Source organism: Oreochromis niloticus, linkage group LG20 (genome assembly GCF_001858045.2).
Source record: "Oreochromis niloticus isolate F11D_XX linkage group LG20, O_niloticus_UMD_NMBU, whole genome shotgun sequence".
In the NCBI taxonomy this organism is placed as follows: domain Eukaryota; kingdom Metazoa; phylum Chordata; class Actinopteri; order Cichliformes; family Cichlidae; genus Oreochromis; species Oreochromis niloticus.
The window spans coordinates 12538232-12562732 of NC_031984.2; the positions used below are offsets into that span (position 1 = coordinate 12538232).

Consider the following 24501-nt stretch of genomic DNA (forward strand, 5'->3'; position numbering starts at 1 on the left):
AAACAGAAGATATGATCTGAAATCCACTTTGAATGTTTGTTTGTTTTTTTTAATTTCCAGCTTTTTCTTCACTCTCCTACACAATTATCTCTTGCGCTGAAACCATGCTATTTTTGTAACAGGCAAGACTGACCCAGGCTTGAATAGTTGGACAAATTTCTTGAGAAAGCTAGTTACTCTTGGTGGTTAAATCCTAGCATCTGAATATGCTAATTTAGCAAGCTGTGTTGTTTGTCAGGTGTTCCAAATTCAGGACAAATCACAATATTATTATTAAGCTTGTCCTTACACTCAGCTGCATACTTTTATTTTGCCCTATATTGCACTATGATATGTATTCCCATCTCATGTTTGGTCTTAAATTGTATTTAAAGTAGCAAAAAAAAACAACTTTCAACTCACAGTTTGGGATTTTTAATGACAAATGCAATCCTAACACCTCTAAATGGTTTTATTGTGTAAAATCAGGTCTCGTCTGCTTTTTTAGGAACTCTAAACAAGTATACTTTTTCTTAGGCAGATTTTTTTGTAAAATAAATTTTACATTTAAACAAAAATATGTCACATGAAGGCTTAACTCAAGCTTTTATTAATCAGGACAGACCGGAGTGGAAGCAGGCCACAGTACAAGTGAGCAGTGATGCAGCTCACAATATATCTGATTCCAGTCAACAATATTTTCTTTATTTATGTCTGAGTCCAGACAAACAGGAGCCAACGATGCCCACCCCCACCCCGAAACAAATACAGTACTTTTGTTCCTTCGTGTTATGAGATTTGCTCATGTGAAAACGCACACACACACACACTTGCATCACACTCTCGCACACAGACAAAAAGTTTAACAAGGAAAAATAACATTTGAGCACACGTGATTGGCTCTGCTAAAAGAAGAAATCCATCCCCTGCGCCATTTGTGTTTTTATTCAAAACTCAACTGAATAAAAATAAACGCCATCCTCAGTTCGGTTTTCCTTTTATTATTCAATTTACATCAATTTGAAGTGTAGCAAAATAAAAACAAAAATTAATTATAAAATTAATTTTTTTTAATGTACACACCCTTTACACACACAGAGACAACCCACCCTGGTAGCTTCTGAGGGGTTGTTGTTGGAGGTCCACGTTCAGCTGTGGAAGTGTGGACACCAGAGGAGGCCTCCGAGCTCGCCTGTCTCTCCTGTCTTTACCTGACTGCACCCCTCCCTCCAGGGTGGAGTGTGAGTGTGTGGTGTGAAGCTACTGGGGGGAGGGTCACTGGTGCGACTGCTGATTTCAAGCTCTAGATCTAAGTCATTAGTGTGGTGGGGGGTGAACTGAAGGTAAAAGAAAGCCACGAATTGAGCTCTTTCTCTCATACTGATAACAAAACAGACAGAATGTGTGTTTAAGTATAGAGACACTGACCCAAATGCAGCGCTGCAATCTAGAAATACAAAGCCTGAAATTACTTTTTATGAACAACATAACACCTGTCCAGTCCAGGTTTTCACTTAAAGGCCACCTATTATGCTTTTCTTATTTTCTGTTATATCTGTCACTGTTACAGTGATGGATCTTTGTTTTTGTTTTTTTGTTATCATCTCAGGTGCACAAGTCGTCATAGCACCTTCCGAATACAGAGCAACCCAAAGCAAAGATGGCGGTTCAAGCTCTAGATCCATCTGAAAGCTAAAGGTTTGGTCAGCTCAGATTTGAATTCAACATTTTCACTTTGTTTGTCAGTGTGAGGTAGCTTTGAACAATCTGGATGACTACAATAAAAAAAAAAAAAAAAGCAAAACAAATTCTTCTTCAAAACAAATTATTTTTTTGGGTGGTGGTGGTCGGGGTGGGGTGGGCTGGGGTGGGGGGTACAAACTGGGCCTTCTTGTGATGGGCAGTCAAGGGGTACAGGACACTGGAAACATACATCCCAAATGTAACCTCACTTTCCAAAAAGTGTTGGTGTGCATCTAGACACATGTACACACATAATGTGGAAATATATATAAAACCATCTGGTTGTTTATAAACACAGACTTTTACAACAATAGAACCAAGGATTTATAATACACAGTAAAAGCTTCTGCTCCCGCTCACGATGGACGGGCCTGGAGCTCACACTTTCACCTACTGAGAATTTTTTTTTTATTGGTCTACACGGATTCAAAATGCAATATTTGTGTGTCAGGAGAGAAACAGGGAGGGAGGTGGAGTAGGACTGCGACAGAGGTTGTAGTGGAAAAGGGGGCTTGGCTTACTTACAAAGAAAACCCGTCCAGTCCTACCTCAGCTCTTCCTATTCAGGTTAAACAATAAATAAGTGACATCAAGCCATGTTTCTGTTCATAACTTGTTCGCTCTGTGCCTCTTCCTCTTGGCTCTGACTCATTCCTGTCAACAGCGGGCCATGGGAAACATGACTGGATCTCAGGAAGCGGGTTGACAGAGAGTGCTGGTGTGGTGTACAGATATTGCCGGTGCCCTTCAGTGCTAACATCCAAGGAGTACACCTTGGAGAGCACTTTGTAGTGAGAGAAATAAAAGGATCAATTTTCTTTTATAATTTCCAGTCTTCTTTATTGTGGGCATGTGTGTAATGTTTCATGGTTGAGTTTATTTATTTCCTGTGTTTTGGGGGGCCATCGTGAAACTCCGCTTTAGATAAAGCAGACTGGGCCTACATCCACTCCGAACTCCTGATCTGCTCCTCCGATGTCCAAAGGAGCAATGTCCGTGATTGGCAGACGGGAGGTTTTCTGTGTTTTGTACTCAAAGACAGTCTTGCCCCACTGGCCTGTATGTGTCTGTTGAGTGAGACCAAAGAAATGTGTTATAGTTCAGCCTTATTACATAGTAAAATTTCTAACATGATTTGAATTAACAGTTATTTTCTCAGTCCTTTTCCAACACTCACCTTGCAGCCATCCTCCAACACATTGTAAGTGAACCGACTGTTGCCCTCTGCACGGATCTCCACCTCATTGTAACCCTGTAGCAGCAGAGCCTTCTTCAGGTTGCCGCTGGCCTGGTCCAGGTAGGCCATGCTGTTCTTGCAGTGGTAAGTGACGTTCTGGGATGCCTCATTGGACAGAAGCCTCAAGAAGGTCAGCTGGACGCTGGCAGCGACGCCAGCAGGGCCTTCCTGAGCGTAGTTGAACTGTGGAATCAGACAACAGGTGGGGGAGTTAGCAGCTTGTACATTAGACTCTTCGAGATGAGTTTGATGATCGTTAATAATGTATGTGTGCACTCACATGGAACCCTCCATTCATTGTCTCTCCGAACCAGACGTGTTTGTTTCCCTTGCTCTGGCTCGTCCACCAGTTCTTCTTTGGTACCTTGGCGATGCTTGGATAGACACAGGTCTCGCCGGTCTCCATGTTACAGAAGACCTTGATGGCATCTGCTGTGCTGCCAATGTTAGGATCAACCCAGTACTCACCTGAGAAAATGAGACAGTTGAGTTAATGAGGAGAGTCCTAATCACTAAATGTAAGATTTAGCCTGTTCATCTGCTCATATCTGAAGATGAAAAGTTCATGATTATAAAGAAGAGTGATGCAGCAGGATTTTAAAGTCAGGCTTATGACATTTTCAGGAGCTGTGATATGAATGCTCCATCAAAGAGTATACATAAAAAGTATGAAAAGCAGATTTGCTCCCGTCTTGGTGTGAAGGATTTATCAAGGTCTGGTGCTTCTTGTCCCTATTCAGGCAGAACAAGTTGTCTTGACACACTAAGTCATTAGTGTCACTAATGATTTGGGCGGGTACAGTGGGGGGTGAACTGAAGGTAAAAGAAAGCCACGAATTGAGCTCTTTCTCTCATACTGATAAGAAAACAGACAGAATGTGTGTTTAAGTATAGAGACACTGACCCAAATGCAGCGCTGCGATCTAGAAATACGAGGCCTGAAATTACTTTACACGAACAACATAACACCTGTTCATGCAGCCTGGGTTTTCATTTAAAGGCCACCTATTATGCTTTTCCTTTTTTCTGTTATATCTGTCACTGTTACAGTGGTGGATCATTTCCTGTGGTTTTTTGTTATCATCTCAGGCACACAGCTCTAGAAGAAGGCCCAGAAGCCCTACTTACCTGTTTGCCAGGGGCAGCCAATGACAAGAACAGTGGTTTAAAGGAAGAGGAAGCAAAGGAAAATAGCTTGTTTCAGATATGGATGGACTGAGAGGCTCAGTATAAAATAACAAAACAATGATTTTAAATTAAGAATCATGCAAAGTTACTCTACTTTAGCCAAATAATAAAAGTATGGAGTCGTAATCAGGGATCCTATACCGTATGATATATGATATATGGTCAGACCTTAGTGTCTGGTTTTCTTACCGCTCTTCCACTCAGGATGGCACAGTTTGAGGTCTCTGCAGGTGCGAGCGGGATTCTTCTGTGAGCCGTCAGGGCTTCGCAGGTTATCAATCTGGTTGATGATGGACTTTAGTGTTGAATCGACCTCAATGTCATGCTGCCTCGCAGAGCTGGATGCCTCATCAGCCCTCATGTACCTGAGAGGATCGGGGCCCTTCTCCACCTGACCCAGGCCAGCAAAAGCAGACATGTCGATCCCAGGGCCAGGTGGCCCGGGAGGACCAGGGGGTCCGGGATTACCAGGAGGACCCTGGAAGGAGCCAAAACCAAGAAATGAGACCTGACTGAAATAGAATATCATACAGACTCATTTGGTTGTAGATTATTATTCTCGTGACATGTTACATACAGCAGGACCAGATTCTCCAGAGCGTCCACGAGGTCCAGGAGGTCCAATGGGGCCGGGCTGTCCATTATTTCCATCTTTGCCAGCAGGTCCGGCTGGTCCAGGGGGTCCCTACAGAATGAGAGGTTGAAAACATGAAAAGCAGTTTCATTAAGTGAACTTGGGCTTTTTTGTTCAAAGTGTAAAACTTTGTTATTTCTTCAGATCCACAGTGAAGTCTGGATAAGAAAATCTGATAAAGGAAATCAAATGCACCAGCAGTTTCTCTCTATTACCCTCAGACCCTTTGCCTTATTATGCATGAAGAATATTAGTATGGTGACATTTCCCTTCATTTTTCTTATCATGCTCAGTGCTTAGCTAATCAAGAACAGAGACTGAAGCCCATTTCCGATCTCAGCAGGAGTGGCTTTCACAAATCACAGTCCCCCCCTGTCTGTCTGCCACTTTTCCTCACAGAGAGTAATTACAAAATGCCTCAGCTGCCCATCTTATCACAGCGGTGGGTAATTAAAGCACACGGCCTTTCCTGTCCCCGTCTTCTTCTAGGTGACTGGAGAATTACAAAAACGCTAACCTGTGCCCTTCATTACCATCATATATTTTCTGTGTTAAAGGTACAGGATGGAAATATAGTTTTTCATCTCTTCTGCTTCGTTTGCTCACCTTAGCGCCGCTTGGTCCTGCAGGTCCGCCAGGTCCAGAATCTCCAGAGGGACCCTATTGGGACAAAGATGATAACAGATCAGGAGAAAGACGGAAAGCGGCACTGAATTGATGAACTATTAGATGTGTATTAAGGTGCTTACAGGGGGTCCGGGAAGACCCTGCAGACCAGTGAAGCCACGGTGACCCTTCTGCCCCCTCTCTCCAGCCTCTCCAGCTTCTCCTTTGTCTCCACGTGGTCCTTGGGGTCCCTGAAGTAAAGATTCATGTTTTAACATTCATGGATTTGTACATGTGGCAGTTTTAATCAAATAAAATCAGAAACTAAAAAAACAACAACTTAATGATAAAATACATTTTGACTTAATGATACTTACAGCCATTCCTCTAGCCCCAGCTGGTCCTGGGGGTCCTGCAGGTCCTTGAGTACCCTAAAAAAGAAATAATAGGTGTGGGTGTTATTTAAAATTACACTGTGCTTGGGGTTCTTACGCTGTTTTGTGATACTTACAGCATCTCCTCTGTCTCCCTGCTTGCCCAGGGGTCCTACAGGGCCAGGGGGACCAGGGCGGCCAGGAGCTCCGGGAGCGCCAGCAGGACCGGTGTTACCTCGCTCTCCCTGCAAATGAACAGAAGGTGTTGATGCAGGTTAACAACAATTTATGTTAACCAGCATTGAAAAGTCTTTTAAACAATGAGTTGCTGAATTGATTTTGTGTATTTCAGTGAGGATGGCGTCCATTACCTTGAGTCCAGGAGATCCATCCCTACCAGGGGGTCCATCTGATCCAGGGGTACCCTGAGAAATGGAAGCATGTTTTTTGTTATTTAACGTGCATTGATTTGATAGATGAAGATGATTGTATTATTTCCTGCATTGTAAAAATTGCTATTTAGTTGTTATTGAAGTTCAGTTCCTGACCTCTCTACCAGGCTCCCCAGCAGGTCCACTAAGTCCAGGAGGCCCAACTGGTCCAGGAGGTCCGCGGTCACCACCAGAACCAGGAGCACCCTGTTTACCAGGCTCTCCCTACACACACAGGAAATATTTTTTATCTTTCAATCTAGCATTTGACATTGAAGGCCCAAAATAATCCTCTGACTTTGAAAATCAACTATGTTATCAGAAAGCTCAGACTTTATTTGAATGTATTGCAAATAACAAGGTTTTATCTTTGACAAGTTTAAGACAAGTCTTAAATAAAACAAACCATAACTGTAATTCTGGAAAAATGTACATCCAGATTTACAAAATTAGACCAGTGTCAGTTTTTCACACAGCTTACATGAAGGCTAAACAGAGCTAAACATTTCATGTGCAAGCCAAAGCACTCACAGAAGGTCCAGGAAGACCAGGGAAGCCTCTCTCTCCACGCTGCCCAGGCAAACCAACAATACCACGGGAGCCAGCCAAACCCTGGGGACCTGAGGGCCCTTCAGCACCCTATAGAGTCAAGACGGAGATGACTGAGTCATGAAATACAGTGAATATCTGGCTAATATAGCAGGTGATTCAGACTGAATGTTGGCTCCAGTGTTGGGTACTTATGGTTTCCTGTGAAGTACAAAAATAAACTCACAGGCTTCCCTTCCTCTCCAGGCTCTCCTTTCTCTCCCTGTAGGCCTGGTGGTCCACGAAGCCCAGCATCTCCTGGTCTTCCTGGAGGCCCGGCATCACCACGAACACCCTTTGGTCCATCTTTACCACCGGGGCCAGGAGGACCAACAGGGCCAGGGTTACCCTTTGATGAAAAGACAGAATTTCTTTGAGTAAGAGCAAAAATACACATAATCTACAAACAAAAAGAGACTAATTTCTTCGTGCAGTTTATTATTGACAAAATACCTACATTAGGACCAGGAAGTCCAACTCTGCCAGCAGCACCAGGGAAACCTGTGGTACCCTGTCAAGGAGAAAGAGATCAATAAACATGAATTTGTCCTGGCCCACTGACCTGTTCTAATATGGTAATCCTAAATTTGAATTTTTCTAAAATGTTAAGATTTATTGGTTGAGAACATTCTCCTAATTCTTATGATGCATTAAGTATTTGATAGTAAACATTTAACAAGAGCTTCCATTTCATTTCCATTGCCAGAGTTTTATCAAATCAAGCACCAAACCTCCCAGTTTGCCTTCGGTTGTTATAAAGAGCATACTGAATTTGGATGTGGTTCTAAAATGGGATGCCACCGCTGCAACAAATCAGTCTGTGAAATTTCTTCTATTCTAGATATTCTACAATTAACTGTGGTTAAGTGGTATTATTGTAAAAATAAAAACATTTAGAAACAGCAACTCAGCCATCAAACTGCAGACCATGAAAAGTTGCAGGCACATGGTGTGTACACGTCACCATTGCTCTGTTGATTGAATAATTTGTTCTAAACTTCATCTTGCATTAAAATCAGCACAAAAACTGTCTCCTGGGAGCATTTTGGCATTGATTTCCATGGCAGTATATATATGTAATGTATTGGTGGCCCAGTACTTTTGTCCATATATTATACAGACAGATTAGAAGTTAATGGAAAAAATAGATATTAGATGTAGGCATCGTATCTGAGTAGAATTCAATTCATCAAAGACAACAAAAGTGGACTCTGGGATTGGTTCTTTGGGATGCTGCTGAAAGAGCATAACAATATCCATTTGAGTGACTTCCTTTCATTTCATGTTTTGATGGCATGGTTGGTGTTCAGGCAAGTTCAATCTAAAGGAACCCAAAAGACCAAAAACCATGCCACCACAACACTAACACTCATCAGTGTAGGAGTCACAAACTCCTTTTTGTTTAGTTTTGCTAGTTTAGGTTTTTTTTGTTTGTTTGTTTGTTTGGGTTTTTTGGGGGGAGGGGGGTGTGGGGGGTCTAAATGTAATAGTAAACAGAGTAATGGCTGAGCCATATTTTTAGAGCTTCATTTTCAGAGGCAGGCAGCATTGGTGCACTATAGGTGATACAAGTATAGGCCGAACACGCCTTGCATGGTCTACCTGTGTTGGTTCTCTCTGGGCACTCAAACTTCCCTTAGTTCCCCCCACAGTCCAAAAATGTGCCTTTTAGGTTAACTGGTGATTTTACATTGGCTGTTGGTCACTGTGAGTATTAATAAATATCTGTCTTGCTGTTTTTGCCCAGTAACAGCTGGAATAGACCCCATAGGTTTACAAGATGGATGGATGGATGGATGGATGGATGGATGGATGGATGGAGTCTGTAAAGTCCATTTTGTTTTGCAAATACTCTTCTTTTAACTTAATTTAGTTCTTATACACACTGGACATTTACTTGATGGAGTCTATCTGCTCATCTCAACACTGAATAGGAATTATGTCGATATCAAAAAAAGACATTTGCACATTTCTGTTGGTAGTTAGAAAGTTTTTCACGTAAAACTGATTGATTTCTTAAACTTTATCATTAGGCCAAAAAAGAGTTTTTTAACACTTTTAAATTTAAGGCTGCAGTTTTTGTTTTATAATCTTCTATTGATCTGATGTTTATTCACAGCAGCCAGCAGCTGCAGCAGCCCCCACAATTGTCTCACCAGAGAGAAGATTATAGGAAACAAACAAAGAAGCCTATTTGATCTGTTTGACAGAAATGTTTAAAATCAAACTGTGCTCTCACACAGCAATCTGGCCCACAGGCTCACGCTTTAGACTACACAAAGATAAAGAGTAACTGCTATAAATATTCATATGTTCCCAGCAAACTCTGATTGTTAAAAAAAAAAAAAAACAAACAAAAAAAAAACTTCTTAAGAATATTTTAAAGTTTTGAATTTTCCATCTTAGGAAGTTTCAATGACAACTTACTAGACTTTTTTTTTTTCAGTTTGCTTTGTTTTATGTTTGTCTTATCATTATATGTGTATCTGTCTCTATGGGATGTTAATAAAGATCTAACTGAACTTATCTAAAATGTGGCTTTTTTGTGTCCAAGATGGCATATACAGAAAATTAATTTTGTCAGGTTGATATTTTTTTTCAATATTGATAACATTAAAAACCTTTGAATGATTGATTTATTACCAGATGTCACAAAAAAGCCAAGTTAAAACCTTGGGAGCTTTAATGGTTTCATATTTTTTTAAGTTTTACTTCTTGTTTATGACCCCAAAAAACACAAATGTGTTATATATATATATATATATATATATATGTATATATATATGTATATATACATATATATATATATATATATATGTATATATATATGTATATATATATATGCACTGTATGACATGTAGGAGTTACTTACAGGAGGTCCCTGAGCACCACGTGCTCCTTTAGATCCAGGAACACCAGTAGGTCCCTGAAAAGGACAAAAATAAACAATAGAATAACTTTAAAAACAGGTTTGGTAAACTGAGGCAGCAGGCCACTGAGTATAACGCAGAGAGGATGTACTACTGGATGAATATTTAACCTTCCTAAATCAGTTGATGATGCTGGTATGTAGAAATGTAATGGCCACCCGGGTAAAGTTTAAAAATCTATAAACTAGCTCAAAAGTGACAAATGGAAACTACCATACAAGCCCTGACTAAAAGTTTTTCACATGCAATGTTTTTCTGTTCGGCCCAGTCACATATACAGGCTTCATAAATTGGTACTCCGTACTCTGCTCTAAAATAATGTAAAGGTGTTTGTGCAACACTGTGCAATGTATTTCTTTCACTATGTAATTCGATTCGACAGATAGTAGATACATAGTAACAAGTTCCAGGACTTAATTTTTGGTTGAAATACGTACCACAGGTCCAGGAGCACCAGATGGTCCCTGAGGTCCAGGAGAACCAGACTCTCCTTTCAGTCCACGCTCACCAAGCTCTCCCTTAGCACCAGGCTGACCATCAGCACCCTAAATATATCGATCAGATAAAGATACAAACTGAACATCAATAAATGTTTTTTGTATTCCATATGGAAAGAATGAATTATGGGGACTCTACTTACAGGAGGTCCGGCAAAACCAGCAGGCCCAGGAGGACCAACCTCACCACGGTCACCCTGTGAAAGCACAAGAAGGTTGATGCTTATTCTATGAACAGTTATTTTAATGTGCAATCATGCATACTGATCCACCCATTATCTTATTATAATGATGTTAATTATTATTGGTGCACTTCTCTAGAATAGTAGAATTTTTATTGAGAAAGAGCTCTAATATTATAAACCCAGGCCTCTGTATCAGACCTGATCAGTCTGATGTATACTTGTTCTGTGCTACTGATACCTGAACACAAGAAAAGGTACTTACAGGAGCACCACGAGCACCAGTAACACCAACAGGCCCAGTAGGTCCAGTCTCACCCTGGATAAAAGAGAAACTGTCATTCAAACAACTAAAATGGTTAATATACAATATAAATTCTAATTTAAATCACTGTTTATTCACGTAACAAAGCAAAGGATTATTCTTACCTTGGCACCATTGGGTCCAGCTGGGCCAGGAGGACCAATAGGACCAGTCAAACCCTAAGAAAGAGGAGAGAGGAGGAAACACATTAGAACAGAGTGTAGGTGTCACTGAACTTTACACTTGTTTGATGAATGATTTACAGGGTTTAAACTGTAAAGATGTATCAAACATAAGAAGAGATGAAAGATATTTTTGAACTCACTCTAGCACCATCCTTTCCAGGAGCACCCTCAGTTCCTTTTGCACCATTGTCACCCTGTGGGCAAAAAGATAAGCTGTGTTTTAATCATACAGAACAGAATGCAGTATTTACAATGCAGTATTTTTTACACTACTTTATGCACTACTACTGTAAGCTACATTTTAACTTTGTGAATTGCTTTGTGAAGCAATTCACAAAGTGAAAATAAACAATCTGTCACTCACTCTGTCTCCCTTGGGTCCTGTGATACCAGCAGCTCCTCTCTCTCCTGGCATACCTTGCAGGCCTGGGGGTCCCTGGGTTCCAGGAGAGCCAGCTGGTCCAATAGCTCCCTGATAAAAGCAAGATGGACCACGATTAGGAGAGCACTTGTCAATCCAAATCTTTCATCTTTCCTCTCTATTTGATGATGTTATGAAAAAAACTTCAATAAAACTTTCCAAGCTCCTTAGACTAAAAAACATCTGCAAAAGTCTCAGTCGTTCAAATTATATTGTGCTGCAGAAAACGAGTTGACCAAGGCTGCAGATGTTAAACATTTCCACCTGAAAATAAACAGACTTGATTTTCTTTTTAATTTGCCAATTTCTTCTTATTTCACGTTGAGAAAAGTTGATGTTTTGAGAAAAGTGCTTACTGTGTTACTTGCTGAGAGCTAGATAAGAAAATGTATAATGTGATACAATCACACCAAGACTGGAAAATATGGAGGAACAGACAGTGTTAGTACGTTCAAAGGTAAGAAAATCTGCACATCAGCACATTCAAATTTTACTAATCAGGAGATCATATCTCTTTTGTTTAACTGAGTAGAAACTGTGACGTAAAAGTGACACATTCTGGTTTGATGTGGGTTGTGACAAAGCTTTTTGTCACTCTAGTTGGTGCTATGAGGCTGTCAGGCAAATAGTAGAGACTAGAGACTGCATTTTAAGGTGACAGCAATGATATTATGTTGTTCACAGATTTGTGTGGGGTTTTTTTTTTTTAACCTGAACATTGACTATGGGCATGAATAATAAAAACATCAGCAGATGAAATGCTGTGGCATTAAATGTTATTGTGGATATTCATTTGCATGTGAGAAGGGCAGTTAAGAATCTTGAACCTGCAACCAGAAGTTAGTCTGAGTCATCCACTGACCTTGGGTCCATCGCTGCCTGGTGTTCCAGGAAGTCCACGAGGTCCCTGAAGACCCTGGGGTCCTGCACCACCTCTCTCACCAGGGAAACCACGTTCGCCCTGTAATAAGACAGAGCGATATTGGATAAGTAGGAGAAGCAAAACATATAAGGAATAGCTCAGCAAAGACAAAACAAAAAGATTACATGTATGAAACCAACAGCAAACTTTAGTTCTATGTACACATATGATACACATAATTAGTGGAAACTCACTCTGGGTCCAACAGCACCAGGAGCTCCGCCCTCTCCAGGAAGACCCTGCAGAAGGACAAACTTAATCATTTTTTGTTTGTTTTTTTGTTTTAACACCTAAAACCTGACAACAGAAAGAGTTTTACATGTTCACATTAAAATTAAAAAATGTTACGTAATTAAAGATGATGCTGCCAGGATGCCAGGTCTTTCTTGGAAATGAGATTTTAATCTCAATGAGATTTTTACCTGGATAAATAAAGGACTAATGATCACGTAGACCACTCTGGTTTTTAAATAAAGAGAATATTTATTCATCAAAAAGTTGTTGCAGCAGCCACTTAACTAAAATAAACTGAATTATACACTATAAAAACAGCCTAAATAAAACATTACAATACTTAATAAAACAAATTAACAACATCTGTTTTTTAAGTGCTTTGGCATTTAATAAGCCATTTTGTGTTATTTTTGCAGAAAGGTTCCCATTAAATGCATTTTGCATGTAGGCAGTGTCACATGTACTGTAGAATACACTGTTGTTGACATGTTTGTCAGAAAACAGAGAACTGCAGGTGCAACAAATTATTTGGATAGAGTAAAACCTCACCGGCTCTCCAGGTTTTCCAGCCTCTCCTGGGGCACCAGATGGTCCAGGTAGACCCTGCCCATAATAGCAAAATAGTTATTGAAATGCCATCAGTAAGTATGGACTAGAATATTATCTGTAAGTTTTTTTTTTAATAATACATGATTCTGAGGTGTCTTTGAAAGCTGTGATGTCTAAATCCATAAAAGGTGATCCTTATTTAGCTTGAATGCTTACTGAAACTCATAATTACTCAAGTTTCTTATGTTTAAGGCACGGACATTGTGTGCATGTTTAGGTTTTACCAAAAGTTATATGATGGGATGGGTCAGAAAATGATCTCACCTGGAAGCCAGGAGGTCCAGGAGGTCCTTGTTCTCCTCTCTCTCCAGCAGGTCCCTAAGATGATAGACACAAACACATTTGATCAGTCAAACATAAAAGTCTAATTGCTGGCTATAAAAATGTCTCAAAACATGTTATTACATGGAATACTTACAGCAGGCCCATTAGGGCCAGCAGGACCAGTCTCTCCATCTTTTCCGGGCAGACCCTAATCAAAGAGCACTTTAGTTAGGAAAAATGACCTAGAGAGAGAAAACAGTGATGGTTAAGCACTTATGGAAAGCTATACTTACTCTCAGACCTGGGCGACCCACCAGTCCCTTCTCTCCAGGCTTTCCAGGCTCACCCTGTCAAAGAGAAATCATACACTATAAACTGTAGGAAGTTTCTTTAGCACTGGTGATCAAAGGGATAAGAACAGCATCATAAGATGTGGAAGTGCTGCTTGTCTGCTGTTATAGAAACCTTCAGACTCTTACATTGGCTCCCTTTGGTCCAGGGAATCCCATCACTCCTGGCTGACCACGGGCTCCCTGAGGACCAGGTGGGCCAGGGCGACCATCATCACCAGGGGTACCCTGTCAAAATCACAGATAAACACCGTAAATCAGCAGGTATTAGCCTGGAAGCTAAAACCTCTATGTTATTATGATTTTACACTGAGGATTATTGTGCCAGTCATGCAAAATTATTCTTAAATCTAAACAGGCAGCAGAAGGTTGTAAACATTTGCTCTGTTTAATCTTTATGATTTCCATAAAGCAACAATGAAACTGTAGATCATGGTGTTAGTAACCCTACTAAATGCAAAGCTTGTACTTTTTAGAACCTCTGGTCTTTTAAATGTTGTCATTTCGGAGTTCCAGTGACATGTAATGTATAAGTATAGCAGTTTTTCACATTCTAAAGTGATGACAGGATCAGCTTCTCTATTATTTTGATTTCAAATTTCATGGAAGTAAATCTATAAATCACATTCAATGTAACTATAATTAATATTGTACTTACAGCAGGTCCAACTTTGCCTTGAGGACCAGCATCTCCAGGACGACCAGTAAGACCCTGAGTAAAGGGCACAAGCAACAGCGTCAGCACCATTCAAATCAAAATCAAATCAGTCATAAAAAACCTGCCACAGTAAACATCCTCCAAAAACCATAAAAATGTGCAACACTGCATAAAGATGCAAGACTCACTCTGGCTCCAGGGAGACCAGACTCTCCTGTACGTCCAGGTTCTCCAGTAGCGCCTTTAGCCCCAGGGGCACCAGGAACACCACGGTCTCCAGGGACACCCTGAAAAAGAAAAGACCAAAGGTGGAAACTTTAAATATGTTAGACAAAAATCACCTGTTGTAGTATCTTTCTCATGCAGCACTGGTATGCTGTGGTATCACTGAGATAAAATGATTATCACTTTAAAAGATCTCATTTTGCAGGGACCAACCTTTGCACCAGCAAGACCATCCTGTCCAGGGAAACCACGGTTTCCAGGGGCTCCCTGGGAGGAATCACAAAAATCAAGATATATTTGATTAGACTGTGAATACAGTAACCATGTTTACCCTTGTTATTAGTCAGATGTGTCCAGTAACATGTAATGCATGTCCTGATCACTTACTCTCTCTCCAGGAGGTCCAATTGGTCCAGCACCTCCAGGCTCTCCCCTGGCACCTCTCTTTCCTTCTTCCCCTGGAGGGCCAGGGGGACCTAGAGGACCAATAGGGCCCTGAAAAAGATAAAGATATTTCAGTGAATCTACTCTAGGGAGTAATTCCACATAAAATTTTTATGTGGTCATGTATATTTATGGTCACAAAAAACTGAAATCAACTAAAAACTCACAAGCTCTCCCTTCGGTCCAGCTTCACCTTTGAATCCAGGAAGACCTGGGTCTCCCTGAACAACACAAGAAAAGAAGGCAGCCACAATAATAAATAATCACAACATTACAAAATATTTACATTTAGCTTAACTTAGACTATCTCAGCTGACTTACAGCCTGTCCTTTGGGCCCTAGAGGTCCTGTTGCTCCCTGAGGTCCAGGTGGGCCACGGGGGCCGGGGAATCCAGGAGCACCAGCAATACCAGGAGCACCCTTCATTGAGGAAAGCAATAATCAAATATCAGAATGAAGAGAAATATTTATTGAATAAAATTTAACCTAAAGAAAGACATCAACACCACTAACAAAAGTGTAAACCTACAGCAGATCCTTTAGCTCCGGGAATACCATCAGTACCAGGGTTACCCTGCATAGAACAAGAAGTGTTATATTAACAACAACCTGATCAACAAATGAAAATGAATCAAAATCAAAGTGAATGTTTAGGAACAGTGATGGCAAACAAACCGATGCTCCAGCAGGTCCGGGCGATCCTGGGGTACCAGCCTCTCCACGTGGCCCCTGGGGTCCTTCAGAACCACGGCCACCAGTAGGACCAGCTTCTCCCTAAAAAAGGCACAACGAATTTATCATTAACATAGAAAAACGGTATTGGTTGTACATTTCTTTGAGCTGTGTATTGGTGCCTCCCTGTCATAGAGCTGAATATAATACTGTTGTTTCATTGTGTATGAGAGTTCTTCAAAATAAGTCAACTACATTTAAAAAGAATTTGAAGGCCAGTTTATCTTCTTTAGCAAGAAGAGAAGTTTGACACAGTTGTATATTTGTCTATGAAAAAATAACAATAACTAAACATACAGTGTTGTGGAAAACTGGAATTTAGTGTCCTACAACCAGAGTGAACAAAGACTGATGTAGTGGCTCTTGTAAGTCTTTTTTTCTGTTTTATTTTAATACACAAGCTCTTCAACAGCAAATGTTTCCTGGATGATGTGTTCTGTAAAAACCTTTGCTCCTGGAGATCCTGGAAAACCGGGAGCTCCAGCAGGACCCACTGGTCCCTGTAGAGAAATAAACAAAAATCATCAGATCAAAGGCAACAGATTAAAGAAAAATCAACAGCACGAAACGGCCACATAGCGGCGACTATGATACATACAGGTGGACCGGCAGGGCCAGGCAAGCCATCATTTCCACGGGCACCCTAAGGATAGCAAAGACAGGTCAATTTAGTTTGGTTCATCACGGTGGGCAACTCATGATGTTATGATCTACTAAAAGATTCAAAGCCATAATAAATAGCAAATGAGAAATAAATTCCTGTTGAATAGCCTTAAGCAGCTGTGAAAATATTACTTACTGCGGCTCCAGCAGCTCCAGGACGTCCTCTCTCACCAGGCAGACCACGAGGACCCTATAAAAGAATGATTTATATATAAATATCTTCATTATTTATACTATTGCTGCAGCCTAATATGCTATGCAAATTTATAATGCTCTTACTGATGTTGTCAGAAAGTTCAGAGCATCGCAGACTAGAAAAAGCAGTGGTGGCAACTCACCATGGATCCAGGGGCACCGTTCTCTCCAGGAGCACCAGCCTCACCCTGAAAGGAACAAAATTACCACAAGTAAGCACAAAATAGCAGAAGTAAGCTGTAAAAGTGTTATTTCTGGAAAACCCACACTGTCACAAAAGATGACCTTACCTTGGCTCCTGCAGCACCGGTCTCTCCTTTAGCTCCATCTAGACCAGGGTGACCCTACAAAGAAAGCTCATAATTAGGACTTAGACATCAGTCAGTCACCACATGCAATCAATGAGCAGCCACAGTTTTGTGAAGCAGGTGACTGAACTGAAACACTCACTCTGTGTCCTTTGATGCCAGGAAGTCCAGGAGTTCCAGGGAACCCACGAGCTCCCTGAAATAAAAACAATCATGCACCAATAGATTCAAGTTTTTTTGTATTTAAGTATGAAGTAAAAAATATTTGAATAATTATTATTTGCTCACCTGAGGCCCTGCAGGTCCACGCTCACCAGGTTTGCCAGGTTTGCCAGATTCACCCTAAAAACCAGCAGCAAAATTCAGGATTACATGCTGAAGCTTTGTAGCTGCAAGATAAGATGTAGCTGCAATGGCCCTTCACTGTAATATGTTTGAAGGCTGTGTATTGTGAAGTCACCATGTTCGTTGGTAATTTTAGGAGAGACACAGTGCCCCCTGGTGGCAAATGCAGTGTATAACTGAAGTACATTATGGAGGTGGGGATAGGTTGTGAAAAATAACTAAGTAAAAAGTAAGTGAAGATTTAAAAAAATGTGATTTTTACATGGAAAACAAAACAGTTTTTTTCCTAATAAAAAATGTGGTCTGACCTTCTTTTATATATATATTTATATCTGCATGTATTTTAAGAGTTTTGAATTTTGCTATGAAGATGACTTACATCACTTCCTGGTTTTCCTGAAGGTCCAGGTGGTCCACGAGGTCCCATAGGTCCCTGTATCAACGCAAAGCAAGAGCATCCATTACTGACAGACAATCAACATATAAAGACAAAAATTCATATGTTATGTAAAATATATCTCTGCCTTAAATTGCCATTAAGGCCATCAATTTGGTATTAAAATTTGAGCGAATAATAGAGATCTTTTTTTTTTACAACGAACAATCATGACATTTATAATCAGTATTGTTTTTGTCAGTGTATGTGTTGTTGGAAAACCCCAAGATTTAAACCTCATATGCACCTCAGCTCATTTGTAAGGCATACAGATACATTCTGGGATTGATACTAATACTTACAGCAGGACCGGGCTCTCCAGCCTCTCCGGGGGGCCCTTGGAAACCTTGTGGCCCCTATTGTAACAGATCATAATACAAAGCATTAGAAATGTGTTCAAATAAGCTATTTGATTATAAAACCCAATCATATAATGATTTGGGCTATGATCAGAGTACTTACAGGAGCTCCGCTAGGCCCAGGAGGACCCCGAGGACCCATAGGACCCTACAAAAGAAACACAACAAATACAGAGAACATCAGTCTGGCATCATTTATTTTAACAAGTAGTGGAACAAATTCACCAAATGAATACAGGTGTCCTGAGTAAATAAAGGTTTCACCAGTTACACATTAACCATTCAGAACTAGTAAGAGTAAAGTCAAATTTAAACCTTGTCCCAGCTAAGAAAAATATTTGAGGTTAAACACTGGTATCCAGTTTAAAACCTTTCATAGAAAGACTTCATTATTTTATGTGATGTGTCCACTGAGGCAAATTCATTCCCACATACTATTTTTATAATCTATTTCTATTTGTGTGCAGATTCAGCGTTCAGTTCAGAAAGCAGGATTTTAAAAGGTTATAGTAAGTCTCTCTGTTGGGATGAAATTATTGAGCCACAAGGTGGCAGCACTGCAGCAATCTGAGTGAGGTATTGGTTATTTTTCAGTAATTATTTTCAGCAGTGACTTGGTGACCAGATGAATATTTGCAACACTATTTTTTCTCATTTTTTCTCACGATGAAACTGTAAACATACAGTACAGTCACCCTGTTAGATGCACCCAACAATACATACCATTGGTCCCTGCATCACACCCATTTGAGCTCCTCCAGCCTTCTCATCAAAACCCTGAGCCATCTGAGCAGCAAAGTTCTGTAAACACACAAAATAGACCAAGAGTGAGTTTATCTGCCTAAGCAAAGTGAGCCACAAATGAATGAATGGTACATCTGTGCCATGAATGGGGGGTTTACACCTGTTCCCGTCACTCTATTTTTCACTCATCTTGCTTCAAAAACAGGTGTCAGTGTGTCCACCTGTTTGTTTGTCTGTTCACCTCTTCGTGACTTTTTCCTCTTTTTTCCTCTTTTACTTTCATGCATTATAAATTTTGTGGGCTGTTTTGCGCTCTTGTAACAAGTCAAGTCCAGCCAAACAGAAGCTTCATAAAAGATTTACACATTAATGATAAAGTGTAGTGAAAAAGTGGCTATTGCTCAAATTTTGCATATGCCGTATTTTACAGTCTTTATTCTCACCCCTCCAAGTCCTGGAGGTCCAGGTGGGCCAGGTGGGCCGGGGTTTCCGGGGGTGCCAGGCTCACCATCTCTTCCTCGAGGTCCAGGATTTCCCTACACAAATGAGAGTAGGGAAGGGAAAGGAGTTCCCAAAATAAGCAATAAAGCAGATTTTACAAAAACCATCATCTGTGTGACTTCATCCACCTGCTGCATCCAAATAAATAAAGATTTTACATGAGTTGTAATAAGATAAGTGCAAACTCTACAGGCCATTCTCCCAGTATCTAAGGACCCAGTGCTGAAAGATTGGTAAAAGGGTTTTTTTTCACACATTTTGTTGTTTCTTACCTTATCACCTTTAGCGCCAGCTTCTCCTCGTGGTCCCTGCTCACCTGGGGGGCCCTACAAAAACAAACATAAAAGCCTCAGTAGCATTCACAAAACTGCTGAAGGTCCTATTCAGAAGAAAGTTCACATTGTTGTGAAGCATATAAATATGGAGAACATAGCCACATTTTTGATATTTACCATAGGGCCTGGTGGTCCTCTTGGTCCTACAACCTACAGAAAGACAAAAATGTTTTTGAGCTGTTTTCATAACTGACTCTCCATTGGTGTCGTAACAGGTGATTTTGTACTAGTTTGAACTTCCTAAAATTAGAAAACATTCCAGCTTCGTAGGAGGTGAACATCAAAAGGATTTCATTTGACAGGACAAGTTTTTGTATGACCACCACCTCCTTTAACCTCTAATTTGGCTAACTTTTTTTCTTCTGACATGTGCACTTGGAGTAGAGTTGCTGAGAAGATCTAAGAGGATTTGATTGGGTTCATTATGTCCCAGGAATGCATGATTTTTCCTCATTTAATAGAAAGTCAGAAACATTCACACTGAGTTTCTCACCCATGAGAAACATAAGAAACTTTGCCACATTTGTTAAGGGAAAACACATTGAAAGTACAAGCAAAAGTGGGTTATAAAAGATCGAACCAGTGATAAATTTTAGAAAAAAGCATGTGATTTTTTTAGGGCGAACATAATGAACATAGATGGACAGTTGATCAGATACTTAAATCCTGTAATTCCATTCAAATGAAAGTGAACAAAAGATGCCCAAAATGTTTGTTCGATCAGGTGGAATTATCTAAGGGGAACTGTAACAATAATTATTTAAAGCTTTATTTAACAGTTTTATATTTATGAGCGTCCATACTTACATCTGCAATGTCTCCTGGTTCTCCTTTCTGGCCCTGAATGATAAAAGAATCAAACTGTATGAGCTGTCTGACAGTTCATCACACCACAACTACAAAGGAAATATAATTTCTGTGCATAAGTTGCTGGAGATCACTGACTCACCTTAGCACCAATTGTTTCTGATGATGCAGAAGGAGGAACAAGAGGAAAGAAAGAGCATTATTAAAAGTTATACCTTGAAGTGAGATTTCAAACACATGATTGATTTAAAAGCTACTCTGTGATTCTTAGAAAGGAGACCTGTAAGGAAATTCAAAGATTCTGAAGTGATCAAATAACATTTACCAAACCCAAATGCATAAAACCCATCCGGATTATATTACTGATGCAAGAGATGAAGCAGAAACAAGCTCAGACTAAGAGATGAAGGTTTAGACTCAATCATGCAAAATGTAAATAATAGAAAAAAGTGAGTGTATTTAATAAAGAAGGGCAACTGCTGTTAGTGTGTTTGTTTTAAGATGTATATCTTACATTGTAATGTCAAATTTTGTATTTTTTTATAGCAAATTTCTAACTAATCTGGAAAGGACCTTAAACATTAGAGCCTAAGAGGCCCATAACATTCCCAAACTTCTTAGCAAAAGAAGAAGCAATTCTACAAAATCATAAATATTCTGTCTTTCAACTTCTTGATCACAATATGAATTTAACAGCAGATTTTTGAAGACAGTGCTGGAGTACAGCAGCTGCTCACAAAAACGTGAAACTTTGAGGAAACACATATTTACAGTCATTTTGACATGAAAGGTTGGAAAGACCTTCAGGAGACTACTGAAATTTGTAGAGGGCCTCAAAATGGGTCAAATGAATCATTGAGTTCTTGCACAATATGAGGACTTCATCTCAGCTTTGTGTTAAATTGAGCAGAAGTGTCTCTGCTGGTTTATGTGCGGATCAGAAAGCACATGACAGGATTCAAATCCCACTTGAAAAGACTTTCACTGGGACTGCAAAAAATCCTGATCATGTTGCTTATCTAGTTTCCATAAAACCATCTAAAAAGTCACTCTGGAACAGGGAACTTTGGCTGGCAACTGATTTCTTTTTCTTTTTAGAAATATTAAAATTTATTTTAAAAAAAATAGAAATGATAAAAAAATAAATTGTAGCTGCTCTTGGCCACAAACTAGAGGACTAGAGTAACCACTCTAGTCATGATCAGGCAGACTATTTGGATCCAGTGGCAGTTCCCCATTCAAAAGTGTTCGCCAGGAAAGAGATGAGTGCAAGCTAAAAGAGTAATTTATTTATGGGTATGTGAATAAATAAATTACAACCAAAGGGGGCACTGGTATCAGCAGGGCAGATGGGACAGCACTCTCCAGATGGGATGATAGGGTTGGCACACTCTTTGATCTCCTCGCAGATTATCTCATCACACAGAACTGCTCCGCTGTCACACACACAGATACGACACGGCTCTGGCTTCCACACATCCTTATCATTATACAGCTGGCCATCCTGGATGCAACCCCCTGACTCCTCTGTGGTGGCCAGCAGGGGTCAGGTGGCAGAGAAGAAACAGGAGCAATAAGAGGGGGAGGTAACAGCATTTGAACAATGTTGTGAGTTGGCATAATAGATGTTTTAAAAAAATAATTGGTTTAAGACAAGGATAAGAGGATGTTAGGGGTCAAGGGGCAAGGCAAGGAAGTGGGAGGAGTAACAGCAGAAGAGGAGGGATTATTGAGTATAGGTATAGATGGACGAAGCAGAAAGAAGTTATTTGGTTGCAAACAAAAACTCTGAACACTGGGTGGTTGGCCATTAAAAAAAGTGTCAAAACTGGATTAAAAAAAAAATATGAGTGTGCTTTAGTGATTTAAAAAAAACGTGGAGTGAGAAGACTTGGTCCTTTGTTACAGATGAACAGGTGCTGATCTGACCCAAAAACACACTGTTTTAAATCAGTAGCTGTGGAGCACAACAGTAATTTACGAGTTTAAATTTAACACACAATGTATGTAAAGAAATGCCTCTAAGTTATCGTAAAGAGAGTTTAATAGCAGCGTAAAGTGCAATGTAAACACAAGCCACAGTTAGCCGTTATGTCTGAAGCCCTGATTGAGGCATTTCACGTCACGCCTGAGCATATTTAACCTGCAGGCCTGCTCTGCTACTAGAATGAATGACCCTCTCTTATAGCGACAGCATGCCCAATTGACACGCTGCTGCTTTAAGTAAACAGAGGGTCCTTCTACATTTCTCCATCTGGATCCCATAGTTATGTTAAGCGCCAGGGCAAACACGCTGGGGAATTAAGAATGGGTGATTTGTTTCGATTATGCAGCTTATACAGCTTAGAACTGGGCCTACTAACTCCTGCTATCTGCGTTTTAGGTCTATTTGTCAAAGTGATAATTATATATATATAGCATATATATGTAACATGAATGTTTAAGTCAGGATTGATTAGTCTGTCTACTCGCTAATGAAATCTCCTGAACTAATCTGTGAAAATGAAACTTTGGAATTAAAGCAAAAGCTATTAAAAACAAGAAGATATGGAAATAAAAGCAGCTACAGTGAAGTTTGTCTTGCTATAAATACACCTATATGTCCATCATCTGTTGACTCCTTGCTGTGCACACTGTCCTGCTACCCTTTGAGCCTGCTAGTCTGGGGTCAAGCACTGTCTGGCACTGTCACTTAACATCGTGGAAAAAAACCTTAGACTGCTCTGGCCAAAATCTGTGGGGAAGGTATATTTCTACAAGTCTTTAAAAAACAGTAAACTTATTTTTTTATTTGTCAAGTGTTGTTACCAAAGTATTTCTGCTCAATACTAGCAAAAAAAAATAGCATCTAGATGCTGTATTATAAGCTTTTCTTTTTCTTCATTTTTTTGCTGAAAACTTGCCCTACAAAGTAATCAAACAGAGCATGAAAGGCTGAGTTGTAGGACCCAGGTGAGGACAAACAGGCACTTGTTCACCTGGTCCTCCATCCCACACAGATGCACCTTGTCAACCTTACCTATATACTGAAAAAAATCTATTAACTTCCTTGGGGAGACATTTTACAAGCAGACAGCATCAATAACATTTAATTACTGCTTTGAAAAAATTGTCAAAAAAGTGGACATAGAAAAAGAAACATGTATCCACAGTTCTTTTAGTGAAAACAGACAACTTTCATTGGATTTTCTAGATCTACAAAGATAGAAACAGAAAAGACTGGTGATGTAATCAGGATTACAATTCAATTATAAATAAGGAAGTGCAAAAGAAAAATACTGCAACTTACGGTCGTCCTCTTCCTGACATCTGACCACGGATAGTAAAACAACTTGGGATGCTACAAGTAGCAGAACAGTCCTTGAGTCCACAAAGCTGAACATGTCTAAAAATTAGACATGCAAGAGCTTGGGTGAGAAATAAAGGGATGGAGGAGACCAGGCTTTCAGTCAGTGGTATGTTAAGTGTGTTCCCGGAGACTTATGGCACCATGCAGTCAAACCCTCCAAAATCTAAGTGGAATCCACCGCGGGGCCCCAGCTGGCACTCTGCACCCACTGTGTCAGTGCAGGCACCGCGGTTTTATGTCACTGTGCCTTGTATGGATCTTCGTATATTCCAAAATACCAGTCCTTCCCCCAGACCCCCTGTCAGGCTGAAACCTGAACCTTATCTCCCTCCCCTCAGTCCAGCACCGTCGACTCTCCCAGGGACTTTTTTTTTTAACTCAAGCCCTCCTTCTTCCCTTGCCCTGCTTGGCCTGGCCTGGCTAGGAGATGCACCTACACTTTCACATTACAAGGGAGGCTGCAAGAAGCAGAGCACAGGTCAGTCACATGCCACTGTGTCAGGGCATTATGACACAGTGACTTAACTTAAAGAAAGTATCAATTAATATCAGGATATACACCAAAAATCTTTTAATAGGAACATATATGATGATGTTGGTCACATGGGAAATGACTAGACACAAACTATAGCATTTTCTTCAGATGATTCTTCAACTGAATTAAACACATCAAAAAAAATGGGGGGGGGGCTCATTTTGATGGTTAAGGAGGTTGCAAACAT

At 40.2% G+C, this 24501-nt stretch overlaps 1 protein-coding gene across 2 annotated transcripts; it reads right to left on the reverse strand.

Annotated features, from left to right (window-relative positions):
- Window positions 1–398: 398 nt before the first annotated feature.
- LOC100702507 (collagen alpha-1(II) chain) lies at window positions 399–24042 on the reverse strand. Of its 2 annotated transcripts, XM_003438962.5 has the most exons (54): window positions 23720–24042; window positions 21751–21957; window positions 20573–20589; window positions 20431–20463; window positions 19741–19773; window positions 19561–19614; window positions 19231–19323; window positions 18767–18844; window positions 18147–18191; window positions 17987–18040; window positions 17628–17681; window positions 17192–17245; window positions 17046–17099; window positions 16886–16939; window positions 16739–16783; window positions 16537–16590; window positions 16336–16380; window positions 16184–16237; window positions 15681–15779; window positions 15535–15579; window positions 15327–15425; window positions 15173–15226; window positions 14949–15056; window positions 14775–14828; window positions 14525–14623; window positions 14337–14390; window positions 13808–13906; window positions 13622–13675; window positions 13483–13536; window positions 13329–13382; window positions 13005–13058; window positions 12416–12460; window positions 12162–12260; window positions 11243–11350; window positions 11019–11072; window positions 10819–10872; window positions 10655–10708; window positions 10351–10404; window positions 10148–10255; window positions 9653–9706; window positions 7238–7291; window positions 6968–7129; window positions 6724–6831; window positions 6310–6417; window positions 6133–6186; window positions 5899–6006; window positions 5765–5818; window positions 5531–5638; window positions 5388–5441; window positions 4725–4832; window positions 4337–4625; window positions 3240–3427; window positions 2900–3142; window positions 399–2789 (listed from the first exon to the last, which is right to left on the reverse strand). In XM_003438962.5, the coding sequence occupies exons 1-54, from the start codon at window positions 23811–23813 to the stop codon at window positions 2643–2645; spliced, it is 4464 nt and encodes a 1487-aa protein (XP_003439010.1). In that variant the 5' UTR covers window positions 23814–24042; the 3' UTR covers window positions 399–2642. The 2 variants fall into 2 exon arrangements, with proteins under 2 accessions (XP_003439010.1, XP_003439011.1); XM_003438963.5 differs by lacking the exon at window positions 21751–21957.
- Between the last annotated feature and the right edge of the window lie 459 nt (window positions 24043–24501).

Excerpts from the sequence above, each read along its gene's own strand:
- LOC100702507 (XM_003438962.5), bottom strand. The coding sequence starts at position 23,813 with ATGTTCAGCTTTGTGGACTCAAGGACTGTTCTGCTACTTGTAGCATCC. Across the intron at positions 18,845-19,230 it reads GACCTCCAGGACTTGGAGGG|AACTTTGCTGCTCAGATGGC; the intron begins GTGAGAATAAAG and ends GTGTGTTTACAG. Across the intron at positions 16,784-16,885 it reads CCGGTGCTGCAGGAGCCAAG|GGTGAGGCTGGTGCTCCTGG; the intron begins GTAAGGTCATCT and ends TGTTCCTTTCAG.